The sequence below is a fragment of the Nymphaea colorata genome, chromosome 4 (genome assembly GCF_008831285.2).
Source record: "Nymphaea colorata isolate Beijing-Zhang1983 chromosome 4, ASM883128v2, whole genome shotgun sequence".
In the NCBI taxonomy this organism is placed as follows: Eukaryota; Viridiplantae; Streptophyta; class Magnoliopsida; order Nymphaeales; family Nymphaeaceae; genus Nymphaea; species Nymphaea colorata.
The window spans coordinates 14,242,204-14,254,208 of NC_045141.1; the positions used below are offsets into that span (position 1 = coordinate 14,242,204).

The 12,005-nt window shown below is 39.6% G+C and overlaps 2 protein-coding genes across 6 annotated transcripts; both read left to right on the top strand.

Moving 5' to 3' along the window:
- The first annotated feature begins 746 nt into the window (after positions 1–746).
- Positions 747–5,040, top strand: LOC116253568 (uncharacterized). Of its 5 annotated transcripts, none has more exons than XR_007573305.1 (5): positions 747–984; positions 1,052–1,168; positions 3,450–3,544; positions 3,958–4,242; positions 4,366–5,040. XR_007573305.1 is itself a non-coding variant. In XM_031628435.2 (5 exons), the coding sequence occupies exons 3-5, from the start codon at positions 3,524–3,526 to the stop codon at positions 4,653–4,655; spliced, it is 621 nt and encodes a 206-aa protein (XP_031484295.1). In that variant the 5' UTR covers positions 747–984; positions 1,052–1,168; positions 3,450–3,523; the 3' UTR covers positions 4,656–5,040. The 5 variants fall into 5 exon arrangements, 3 of the variants coding, with proteins under 3 accessions (XP_031484295.1, XP_031484298.1, XP_049933636.1); XR_007573306.1 differs by having other exon boundaries at positions 3,976–4,242; XM_031628435.2 differs by having other exon boundaries at positions 3,933–4,242.
- A 1,937-nt stretch (positions 5,041–6,977) lies between these two features.
- LOC116253411 (glycerol kinase) lies at positions 6,978–10,253 on the top strand. The gene is made up of 4 exons (XM_031628211.2): positions 6,978–7,522; positions 7,908–8,129; positions 8,207–9,197; positions 9,934–10,253. The coding sequence occupies exons 1-4, from the start codon at positions 7,377–7,379 to the stop codon at positions 10,177–10,179; spliced, it is 1,605 nt and encodes a 534-aa protein (XP_031484071.1). The 5' UTR covers positions 6,978–7,376; the 3' UTR covers positions 10,180–10,253.
- The last annotated feature ends 1,752 nt before the right edge of the window (positions 10,254–12,005 follow it).

Consider the following 12,005-nt stretch of genomic DNA (forward strand, 5'->3'; position numbering starts at 1 on the left):
TTTCTCACCACGAATTCAAACGAAATATGTTGATCTATCTCCAACCAACTCTGAAACGAATTGATTTTTTGTCTATTCAGACTATCGTTAATGAATGGCATCTTGCAAGATCCAATCCATGTGCACCTCGAGCTCTGATTGACAAATCCATCTTCATACTTTCCCTAGTTTGGCCATGGCTAGCAACTTGCTACAGTTGTCTAATTAAAAGAAGGAGTTTGTGTCCTTTGAAAATGATTTCTAAGACATTTATGTTCTCAATTATTTATTTTTGTGTGGTGGTGTTTATGTCATTTCGATGGGTCAGAAACAAGTTTTGTTAACAAATTTAACCTAGAAAACTAATTCGGAACACAACTAAAATGTAACGGATGGATTAGTAGGGATGAATTCTTACTTGGATCTCGCCTTTAAAAAACATATCATTTTAGTATAGCTTGTCAGTTTGAGTGGCACGCAAACAACATGTTTTTAGTTTGATTTTTGTAAGTGTTACTTTTTTAAACATGACACTTGAGTTAAATAAAATAGTCTAGTATATCATAGAACCACTTAAGTTCCAACACAACCGCGACCTGAATCTCGAAAATAGAATATATTCGAACATACATTGTAGTTAGATTTTGGGTTTCACAAGTTTAAACCGGATGCGTAATGAAATACCAAATTCGGAACTACCTCAGATCTTCATTCGTATTTGGATTTAGGCCCTTAACTCCATGAATCCATTTCTAGTGGCATGCCTCTCTGTCCCTCTCTCTCTCTCTCTCCGTAGAATGTACGCAGAAAGCGGTGCTTACTGGAGGAGGGGGCATGACGTCGACGACGGGGCGGAGACGAGGTCAGCGTTCTGCGGACGCGTTGGGCCAGGAGAGCCACAGGGCCGTCCTTGGCTGCCTCTTCCTCCTCCTCACCCGTTGTCTCCCTTCATCCGTCCCCAATGGTACCCTGCTTTCTCGACGTTCCGCCTCACTGTAGATTCAGGTGCCTCTCTTTCTCTCTTTCAATGAGGTAGGAAGTGGATACCCAGTAATTCTTGTCCTCTTATCAGGGCTTGGAGTTGCTCCCATCACGCCCGTTGCGTCGTTTGCCTGTCTCAGAAGCTGTAGACATCTGTCACCCTGCGCATAATGTGATGCGACCGACTTAAAATTGCTTTAGATAACAGGTGCAGCTCCTGAACCCTTTTCTGCTGTTCCATAGATGTGAGCAACATGCAAGTTTCAGTTCGAGAGACAAAGCTGAAACTTCAATGACTTCTCACACGAGGTAGATTCTGCGCGGTTTTGGTTGTGAAAATTGTTGTTTGGTGGCAGTTGTCACCGTTGAAAGTCAGGAGGCGCGTTGAGCCCATAAAGATACCGTAACCCATGTTCCTCTGTTTGTTCTCCTTTTATCTCTGTCGATATCACCAGTTAAGTTGGGGTTTGAGCTTCTGTTCCATGATCCCATCCATTTCTATTTTGTGGACTAATTTGTTTTGTGGTTCCTTGTTTGGTTGAATGAATAATTTGTGGACTCCTGCCACGAGAGAGTGCACCTTCTCGTCTTTCCAGAAGTTTTGGTAGACGAGCACAAGGAGCCCAATACTAACATAACTGTTAGGTCTCAGTTGGTTTACGGGCAGGCCTTTGCTCTGGCTCTGTCTGTCTTTCTTGAGCTCGAGCTCACTTGAAAGGTGCAGTAAGCTTCTGATAAGGTGAATGAAGCCAATTGTACAAGCAACTCAATTTGCTCGTTAGGCCTATTTCTAAGAGCAAGCATAATGAAGAGAGTCAGAGCTGAGTGAATACATCTTTGCTTATACAGGAGACTCTATCTTGAATTTTGAAGAGTTGAGCGACAGAAGTAGATATAGTTTTTGCAGTTCCTGAGTGAATACATCTTTGCTTATACAGGAGGCTCTATCTTGATTCTTGAAGAGTTGAGCGACAGAAGTAGATATAGTTCTTGCTGTTCCAGTTTTAAGAGAAGTAACTAGGAAATCAGCAACCTCGTTTGGAGGGAATTGACTGTGAAGAAGTTTTCTCTGTAAATGAGCTAACTGAGCGAAGGCTTGACAATTTTACACTGTACTAAGTGTCGGGCTTGTTTTATTTGAATAGAATGAAGTAACATGCAACTCATGGTACGACAAAAATCCTGAGCTTGAGTTAGTTGATTTGAAAATAAGGGTAGAAGAATGAATTCCATCTTTGAATGTGAACTTCTGGCCTGTTTGTTGCAATCACCCTTTGATTGGCTTGCTTTTACTACACCAGGTGGTAGCGCAGATTGTAAATCCCATTATATGAGCCTGAGTGAGCTTGGAACCAAATTGATCCATGAGCTGCTTGCCTGCTTGGTTCATTTATGGTCCTGGCTGCACATATTTGGATTAGTGATTTTGTAAAAAATTGATAGGTTGGTCAATAATAGGCATCAAGAAAATTAGAAGCTGATACGGTTCATGAGAGATTGTCATTATAAATGCCAGTAGGAAGAAGCATTACATGTTGGTGATGAAAATCTATGAATTAGAAAAGGAATATGTTTTTTTCAGGGAGCACATTTATATGCTAATGGATGACGTGAGTCCCAGGGACATGCTATAATAGAGTTTACGCCCAGGAAATGTGGACATTTGAATGATAAATTCATGGACCCCAAGGGACAAATACGGAAGAGTAGCTTCTGCTAATCATTTACAGGCTATGAGTGTCTGATGTTGATGGAAGACCCTACATTACCCCAAACTGTCTTCTGAGGAGGAATCCATTTTACTTCACTCGTATGCTCACTTACTATTTGGTAAAATGGTTTATTAGGGCCTGATTGTCATCCTTGATACACATGAAGGGAAAAAACAGTTGTTGTAATAAACATGAGGGTTGCACTGGTGTCCAGTTAGTATTTTGACTTGGAAATGGACGGGCCTACTCGATCAACATTTCTTGTTTCCGTTTAATTCTCTATTTCTTTTCTTTGTTTAGTTATTGTAAGATAATATGGCACTTTTTCACAAAATGGTTTATTCTGGACAGATTTTTCACTCATTCTAAATGTAAATCTTAGCCTGAAAAGTTGGATGAACAACTGATTCGTTCTGAGAATTGGTTCCCTTTTATGACTGTCCTTTCAACTTGAACTGTATACTTTGCATTGCTTTAGCATATTCATTTACTTTTTACCAATATTAGGGTGCAACTGGTCATTGCCAGCTATTGTCACCAGTGATTTTAGTATCTGTTTAGCGGTTGTAGTACTGTATGGTTGGAAATATACTAAGGTTCATGCTGCTCAAAATTTGTAGTAGATGGTCCGCACTATTGTTTTGCTAGGATTGCCTAAACATGCATTTCCTAGTCCCACCTGCTGATTATCTCTCAAGATTGTAGCTTCATAGCACTAATATTTGCTTATGCTATTTTTTTATTGTCTTTCTTGTTCTCTGGGTCTGGTAAATGCAGGTAATTAACTGATTGAGCATATTAAATCAGAATAAACTGACTGTGAAAACTGTAGATTGCTGGACTTTTTGAGAATGGACGTGCCATCTGAAAGGGTATGTTTCCCTGCTGCTCTTTGCCTTTGTCACAATGTTTCTGATATCCTTGCACATCTCCAACTATGAAATCCAATTTCAGTAATAAGTTCTCCAAAACCTGTGATAATATTAGAGAATGTCCAAGGGCAAATGGTCACATGTCCACAATACGCTTGTGGGCTTACCGTGGGATTTTTTCCATATTTTCTGAAAGAAACGAAATAAAAAAACTGCACCTTCCTTTTCCTGTGTTTTAACACAATTTTGTTTGAGAAGGATTTTCAGTCTGTTTTTTGGTAACCCTTAGAGATTCTTGGGACCATTATGTTTGCTCAATTCATTTATTGAATAGGCGATTCTTAGGACATGCAAGCTCTTTATATTTGTATCTGGCTTTTGCATGCAGAGATGCGTAACATTTTCTTCATCAGTTGAATCTGGTATTTTAGGACCTCTTCCATCTATCAAAGATCATACTGGCAATCATACAGTACTTCAAAACGACCGTCATTCATATTGTAATTATGGTGCCAACTATCCAATATTCACAAGTCATTCACAGCGTGATCGCCGTTGGTGGTTATCAAGAAGAATATCAGGTGATAGTTTTGGTATGTTAAACTCATGGCGCAGGAGTACTAATCCTTTGCCTTATAATGCAATGCCTCTAGTGCATACTAGAAGCAACTTCATACCAACGTCTGCATGCCATCAAGGTATTCCTTTCCCCAATATGGTTCCGTCCTTGTTATCATAATTCAGCCCTTAGAATTTATCTACTCAGCTTATAGCCTTATTCTAGCGGTTGAACGCCTTTCCTACTTGCAAATTTTGTACAGTGGGTAATTACAGATCTTATAGACCAGAGAGAATTGAAGCGGTTGACTTGCCTGGTGATCCACCTATGTCCATTACACTGGGGAGCACTTGTGGGTTATGCCAAGAGCTTCTAACAGATAGCTCACCACTTTGTCAGGAGCTCTTGACCTCCACCGATGTTTCAGTTGTTGCAGTTTTAGTTTGTGGCCATTTCTATCATGCAGACTGTTTAGAGGGCAAAACCTCGGAGGCACATAAACGGGATCCTCCGTGTCCAGTATGCTTCTTCAAGAGTACTGATGCAGTGTGACTGTTTGTTAATATCAATATCAGAACATGATTGTCTTACAAAATTGCAAGGCTCCTTCAGAAAGGAGAAGAGGGAATTTTGCCTGGCACTTCTTATGGAGAAAATGAATTCCAAGCCCATAATTTAAGATGCACTCAAGGCACATGTTCCTACTAAACAGTACATATACACTATCGATGTTAATCAGGTTCACTGGATATCCAAGAAATTGCTTATTTTGTTTGGGTTGACCCAAATTGCAAAGGAGAGAGAGAGAGAGAGAGTCTCTCTTTAACAATATGAAAATGCCCATATATTTGAAGGGCTTCTGATAACCTGTGCTCACAAAATAAATGAATCAAATGCCTTCATTTTATATATATATATCGGAATTCATATTTTTTTCTCTTTGTTTTTCTCTCATAGATATAGTTAAAGTCATTATTCAATTTTCTCCTATATATATATATATATATATATATATATATATATACAAGACATCTAGTTTTAATGGGAAAAGAATAAAAAAAAGAATTTAGATTGGTAACGCTTGATTATTAAAATATATTAAAAGTTAGAGTTATCTTTACAAATGAATTAAAACAATTTAATAAATTATGGAGTAGCAATGACCAAGCTTTTATATACATATAAGAGAGAGAGAGAGATTTTAAACATATAGACACATATTCTGCTTGTTTGTACTCATAAAAACATGGATTACTATGTAAAAAAAATGTTAAAATGTAACAAAAAAATGAAAAAATTGAGTCAACCTTGTCCAAACCGTGTCACCTACTCGATCTTTTGTCTAGCCTTCTCGATATGGGGCCGTTTTAGGAGTGTTTACGTGACACAGATTAATCCGCAGATATTGGGAACGAGAAAGATTGCTCAACACCATTTATTCACAAGAACGACATAGTTCCGGATTTTTATTTTTATTATTCAAAAATCAATGCTTGAAAATGCATCATTTCTTAAGCTAAAATTGATTTTTTTATTCAATAAGAAAACCACAAGAAGAGTGGCTTTTTGGGTTTTGGATTGCATTAAACACATTTCTTAATGGAGTATAAACCTCAAAATAAAGATCATTAACGAACACATGTACCACATATATATATATATATATATACACACACAATTAATTGATATGCTAGTCTTAATTTTGCACCTCAATCTCGTAAGAATCGGTCTAAATCAAATCGAATTGTTGGCAAGTCAGTTAGATTAACAAATCCTTTGAATGTATCATACCCAGCATATTTTCATTATTTAGAGTAATTTTTACAGTTTTTCTTACTTTAGTTACTTTTTATATATTTCTTTCATTTTCTAAACAATATAATATTAGTACTTGTCAATGCGTTAGCCGATTAGATTGACAACGTGCTCAGTCTTATCAGTGTTCAGAGGCATTTATGTGGGACCCACACCCCATGTGATTGCTGAGTTGTTCCGGGTTGAGGGTGACTCTGGTGACCCGGACCTTGTAAACAACGCCCTCGTGCACCAGATTCCCTTTTTTTTTTTTTTTTTTTTCCAATTTAAATCTCCAAACGGTTGTCCGCCTTTCTCCAATAAAAGTTTGACTCGCGTCCTAAACTTAAGGAGGCCCAGCTTCTCGGAGAACGCTTATCCTGAAAATGGTTGTGATTATCCCAAACAAAGACAAAAGGAGCTCTCTGACTCTTACTTGCCACTGGAGAATAGAACGGATAATCACAAAACAAATAAATGAATAAGATAATGACGGCCCCAAAATATCTATTGTCTCTCTCACTTAGTTGTCTTTATGAGCAAATCTGGGCCGCCAGCTCTGCTGATTGACGGCTAAGGCTGCTAAACCTGATCATTATCAGCTGCAAGCTTTTTCCTGATGTTTAAAAAGCTAGCTGTACATATTTCACACGACTGCAGAATTTTGCTACTATCATTGTTTCCGTTTTCTTCCTTTTTCCTTTTTTAACGATTGACCTTTTTCTCTCGCAATCTTGAGAGTATTCTCAAATATATTCCATTAAGATGAGGTAAAACAGATCGCTATCAGATACCCAGATCATTAAATTTTTAAAACATGGCAGATGTTGAGCGTTGTTAGGGATCCATATTAACTACCACACTAAAATTGAGATTGTTATATTTCAATCACTTCATTTTCTTGAAAATGAAAGGAGAAGTCAGGACAAGTGGAAACATAAACCAAAGTAACTCAAATGGGGGCCAACAGAGAAGGTTTTTGCTTTTCATCTTTGAATAGAAGTTTAGAAAATATTTTAAATGGAAGTATATTAATTGGGACAAAAAATTTGGTGGGCAGTTGACAAACCAAACGAACAATTAAATGGGAGAAACTTTTCGTCTACTGGAGGTGGATGCGAAGTTTCCTGCTGATCGCCTTGCATTAAAAGGGCGTCAATAAAAATTTTCAGATCAAGACGAGAGAGAGGGAGTTTCTGCTATCTAAGAAATGGGAAAGCAAACCCACACGCATTGAAAATGGTTGGATGAGATCGAAGAAATTCAAAGGCGGGCGTTGAAATTTGAGAGGGTGGTCCTTAAATGCTCTTGTTTCGATCCATTTAATTTGTAGATTTACCTGTCACACTGCCAACAAGAGAAATCTCTGTCTAGTTTCTCAGCATATAGGCCCTTCTCCTCTTCCTTCTCCGCCTCTCCCTCTTCCTCCAATCAACAGGAACGGATAGACTCCTGTTTCGTTGACTGCTAAGAGCGACCATGGCGATGGAGAAGAAAGAGGAAGATGTGTTCATCGGTTCCATAGATCAAGGGACGACAAGCACGAGGTTCATCATATACGATCGCCATGGGAAGCCCATTGCTTCCCACCAAGTGGAGTTCACTCAGATTTATCCTCAAGCAGGGTACGGCGTTGATGTTATGCGTCCTTGTTCCTTCTCATCTCTTTTGTTTCTTCTTTTTTCTCACAAGCGGTTGTTTCTTGTGTCGGGGCCTGATCGTTTAGAGTTGTAGAGTTCCAAATGGCTTTTGAAAGGTGAAATTCACACATATTTCACCCACCCAAGTATTGAAGCTGTCTTTTATAGGAATACTGTGCCTCTGTGAGCGATTGTATTTGGTGGTGAAATCTGCCTAATTCTCTTTGGATATCCAAAAAGGCATATCTGTGAATATGTTCTCTCTGATTACAGGGAATCTAGTTTATTGGTTGGTGGTGAGCGTGGAGCAGCTGTCTGCGTGTTTATATCTGCTTTTGAATTAATTGTGCCTTTTCCGTGGACTTGACAGATGGGTGGAGCATGATCCCATGGAGATCCTCGCAACAGTGAGGATTTGCATGGAGAAAGCAGTAGACAAGGCCACTGCTGCAGGATACAACGTTGATAAGGGTCTGAAGGCTATTGGTTTGACTAATCAAAGGGAGACAACATTGGTGTGGAGCAGATCGTCCGGGTTACCTCTTTATAATGCAATCGTCTGGATGGATGCTAGAACGAGCTCAATTTGCAGGTCCTCTTTCTCTCCCTCTCTTTCTTAATTGTTCTCTCTATTAGTAAATTAAAGTGTTCATAGTTACTGTTGTGCAGAAGGTTAGAACAAGAGTTACCTGGGGGAAGGACACACTTTGTTGAGACAGCTGGTTTGCCTATAAGTACTTACTTTAGTGCAGTTAAGCTGTTGTGGCTACTGGAATGCGTAGACGCAGTGAAAACTGCAGTCAAGACAGGCGATGCTCTGTTTGGTACCATCGATTCATGGTTAATCTGGAATCTGACTGGTGGATGCGAAGGTGAAGATAGGCATGGTAATAAAGTCCATGGTATCCATGTTACTGACTGTTCAAACGCTGCCAGAACTCTTCTGCTGGATCTGAAAACCTTAGATTGGCACCTCCCTACCCTTGAAATCTTCGGCATTCCACGAGAGATCTTGCCACGTGTTATCAGCAATGCCGAGGTAATTGGAGAGATTGCCAATGGCTGGCCAGTATCTGGTGTTACTATTGCAGGCTGCCTGGGTGATCAGCACGCAGCCATGTTAGGACAGGCATGTAGGAAGGGTGAGGCCAAGAGCACCTACGGCACAGGTGCTTTTATTCTTTTGAACACGGGTGAGGAGATTGTGCCATCTACACATGGGCTGCTTAGCACTGTCGCCTTCAAATTGGGACCTAATGTTCCAACAAATTATGCATTGGAGGGGTCAATTGCCATTGCTGGTGCAGCAGTTCAGTGGCTGAGAGACAGCCTTGGTGTCATTGAGACTGCGAGCGACATCGAGGACTTGGCAAACTCGGTTGAGAACACAGGTGGTGTATACTTTGTTCCAGCATTCAATGGCTTGTTTGCTCCATGGTGGCGTGATGATGCTCGTGGCGTTCTGATTGGCATCACAAGATTTACCACCAAAGCCCATATAGCCCGGGCAGTGCTTGAAAGCATGTGTTTTCAGGTAAAGGATGTGCTTGACTCCATGCACAAGGATGCAGGGGAAGGTGAAGCTAAAAATGAGAAGGGTGAATTTCTGCTGAGAGTTGATGGTGGGGCTACTGTAAACGACCTGCTCATGCAGATTCAGGTAACTTCTGTATAGATTGATTGCTTGAAAATGCATAGGAAGTCGAATGTGCTAGAAACATTTAAGACTGGCTAAAACAGAACACCTCATCTTTCTGCCTGAATATCCAGGCCACTGCTCAACCAAACAGGAGACCGTGCTTTACAAAATTGCAGCATCTTAAAAATTAATCTATGAATGTAGCCAAATTAGTAATATCGAAGGTGGTATCACATGTGAAGTGAGTTGCCTCTTTTGATGTGTTCACATGTGCTATTCGGAACTGTCCAGTTTTCTCAGCTAGACGATGCCTGTTATTACTAATAAATTTTCCATTTCTAAGGGTGACATTCTTTCTACCAGTGCCTTCTTTTGTATTTTGTACTGTCACATTGATCATGTTATGCCTATGCACTCGGTTTACATTTTAGGGGTTAACATAAGCAGTACAAGCAGTATAGGTGCTTGAAATGGATGCCACCCATTTTACACATATTAGTTCACATTTATATTAGCCTTGTTCTAAAATCTGAACTTAGACCGGCATAATTCACTGCAGAACATTCCCACTTTGTTTTACCTATTTGATGTTAGAAAGGGTGCATCCTCTGTGTAACTAACCCCAGCATATTCTACGTTAGGCTTTCTAGTTTTCAAGTTTTCAATTCAACAAATTCAGTTGCATCTTATTTGATTTAATTTTTTAATTACTCCAACGCTAATACGTTGGCAAATGTTTGTGCTTGAGTTTGCACAGGCAGATCTATTAGGCAGTCCAGTGCTGAGGCCAGCAGACATAGAGACTACTGCACTTGGGGCAGCATATGCAGCTGGGCTAGCTGTCGGAATCTGGACTCAAGAAGAAATATTCTCTGGCATTGACAGTACGGAGAAACCTATAACTTTTTACCCTTTGTTGGATGAAGAACACAGAAAGAAGCGGTTTGATTCATGGTGCAAGGCTGTGTCAAGAGCATTCGACCTGGCTGATCTTTCATTCTAATTTCAAATTTGGCTTCCATCTCTTGATCTTCTCAGATATTTTTCAAAAGAATAAAAAAATCTAATTCTATTTTATCTTTTGGCTAATTGTGCCTGCTCTCTCTCTCTCTCTCTCTCTCACATATGACACCATCTACCTAGTAATGACATCATATTACCATATACTTAAATATAACGAGGTTCATCTTCTAGTGTAGATTTATTATTGACTCTGGCCTCATGCAGGTCCCCCAAGTTCAAATAGATGCAGACAATGGAAATAATAAGGTCCTCATGATACCATTTAAATGGTATTATGGTTCATCTTTGTGGCCTATGTAAACATAAAATTATTTATCCGGTTGCCTTTGTCTTGTGAGCCGGATCACTTCTTGTATTCAATTAAAAAAAGGAAATGGAAATTACATCTTCAAGCTCTTGATCGTAAACCAAGATTAGATTCCACTGTTTGGTCATTGACAGTGCTGGGAAACAGGCCGGCTAGGAATTAATGTACTTTTGGCTGCATAGTCTATCATATAGTCAGTATAAGACAACTTGCTAAAGTTTTCTTATCCAATCCCTTCTCAGTAAGGCCTGCAGTTGCATTGCCAATATAATTGTAGAATTTTCAAAGTTTATAACAAGTTGTCTTTAGCTCATCTCGATATGATTGGAGTTAAAAGTTTTGATTCATGTTAAATCTTCGAAAAAATGTCTTCACATGAAAGCAGGTAGCTTGTACGCCACAAGTGGCAAACAAAGGGTCTGTGAAGGGTCTAAAGTTCAAGACCCTGGAACAACTACAAACATTGCCATTCTGCAGCCTCAAATTAGTGTTGTTCTTATAAGGCTTGGTGATACGATTTAGCCCGGGATTTTAAACTCTTGAACAGTTCCTCATCCTGAAATAGGAAAGGTTGGGTTGAACTAGAATAATTCTAGTTTGAACTTCTTGGCTCGGTTCAGCTCGGGTTGGCTTATTCGCAAAATTAGTGAAACTTTGACATGTCAAGCTCGATTCGACTAGTTTACCAGACATGTGAATTGCCATCTTTTACCAAACCCAAAAGAACCAAATGGAGAACTAAGCAAGCGAACTCTACTTGCTTTTGGGTGATTCGTCCTGCAATCAATCTCAAAGGGAACTTCATATTCATGAAAACTGAAGATTAGCATAGCTGGTCCAGCTGGCAAAAATGTAAAGGGCCAGTCTTCAGTTCTCCTCACTCAAGTAACGAAACAGCCCTCAATGCGAGGGGCAGGGTGAAAGGGTGAGAGGCTTCTGCCTCTTCTCTTCGGGGTATCCCCGCCTGCGTTTTCGATTCTCTTCTATTTGCAGTCCACAATGGAAGTGACCCCTCAAAAGTCAAGCAAAAACAAGGTTTCTGAGGCAACATTAGATCAAACTGTATAGAGTAAGGTTGCGTTTGATACCCTCGGATCTTAGATCCAAGGTTGCGTAAAAAGTATGTTTTGGGAGATCCTCAGTTTGACATTATCATAGATTTTAAATCTATGTTATATGTTAAAAACCATGAATTTAAGGTCTGATTGGAGTGAGGGGTCCAACCTTAAATTTATGGATTTGAGTCCTAAAGAAATTGGGAGACGTTTTAAGAAAGAAAATTTAATTAGCATTAAGTGGTTTTTGCTCATCCACATTTATTATCTGCATGGGCGCATGAGATAATAGGGGATGAGTCAGAAGATGGCCCGTTTATGGGCAGGACTTTATTGAAAGCGTTTCAACCTCCATCCTCGTTTCCTTTCGCGTCCCAACTTAACTTCACCTACCAAAGACAGCTTAAAAGAGGTCATCAACAACGCAGAAATAGAAATACGGTC

Coding starts and splice junctions, on each gene's coding strand:
- LOC116253568 (XM_031628438.2), top strand. CDS start 3,524: ATGGACGTGCCATCTGAAAGG. Junction 3,545..3,932: donor TGGACGTGCCATCTGAAAGG/GTATGTTTCCCT, acceptor TTTTGCATGCAG/AGATGCGTAACATTTTCTTC. Junction 4,243..4,365: donor AACGTCTGCATGCCATCAAG/GTATTCCTTTCC, acceptor AATTTTGTACAG/TGGGTAATTACAGATCTTAT.
- LOC116253411 (XM_031628211.2), top strand. CDS start 7,377: ATGGCGATGGAGAAGAAAGAGGAAGATGTGTTCATCGGTTCCATAGAT. Junction 8,130..8,206: donor AGAACGAGCTCAATTTGCAG/GTCCTCTTTCTC, acceptor ACTGTTGTGCAG/AAGGTTAGAACAAGAGTTAC. Junction 9,198..9,933: donor ACCTGCTCATGCAGATTCAG/GTAACTTCTGTA, acceptor GAGTTTGCACAG/GCAGATCTATTAGGCAGTCC.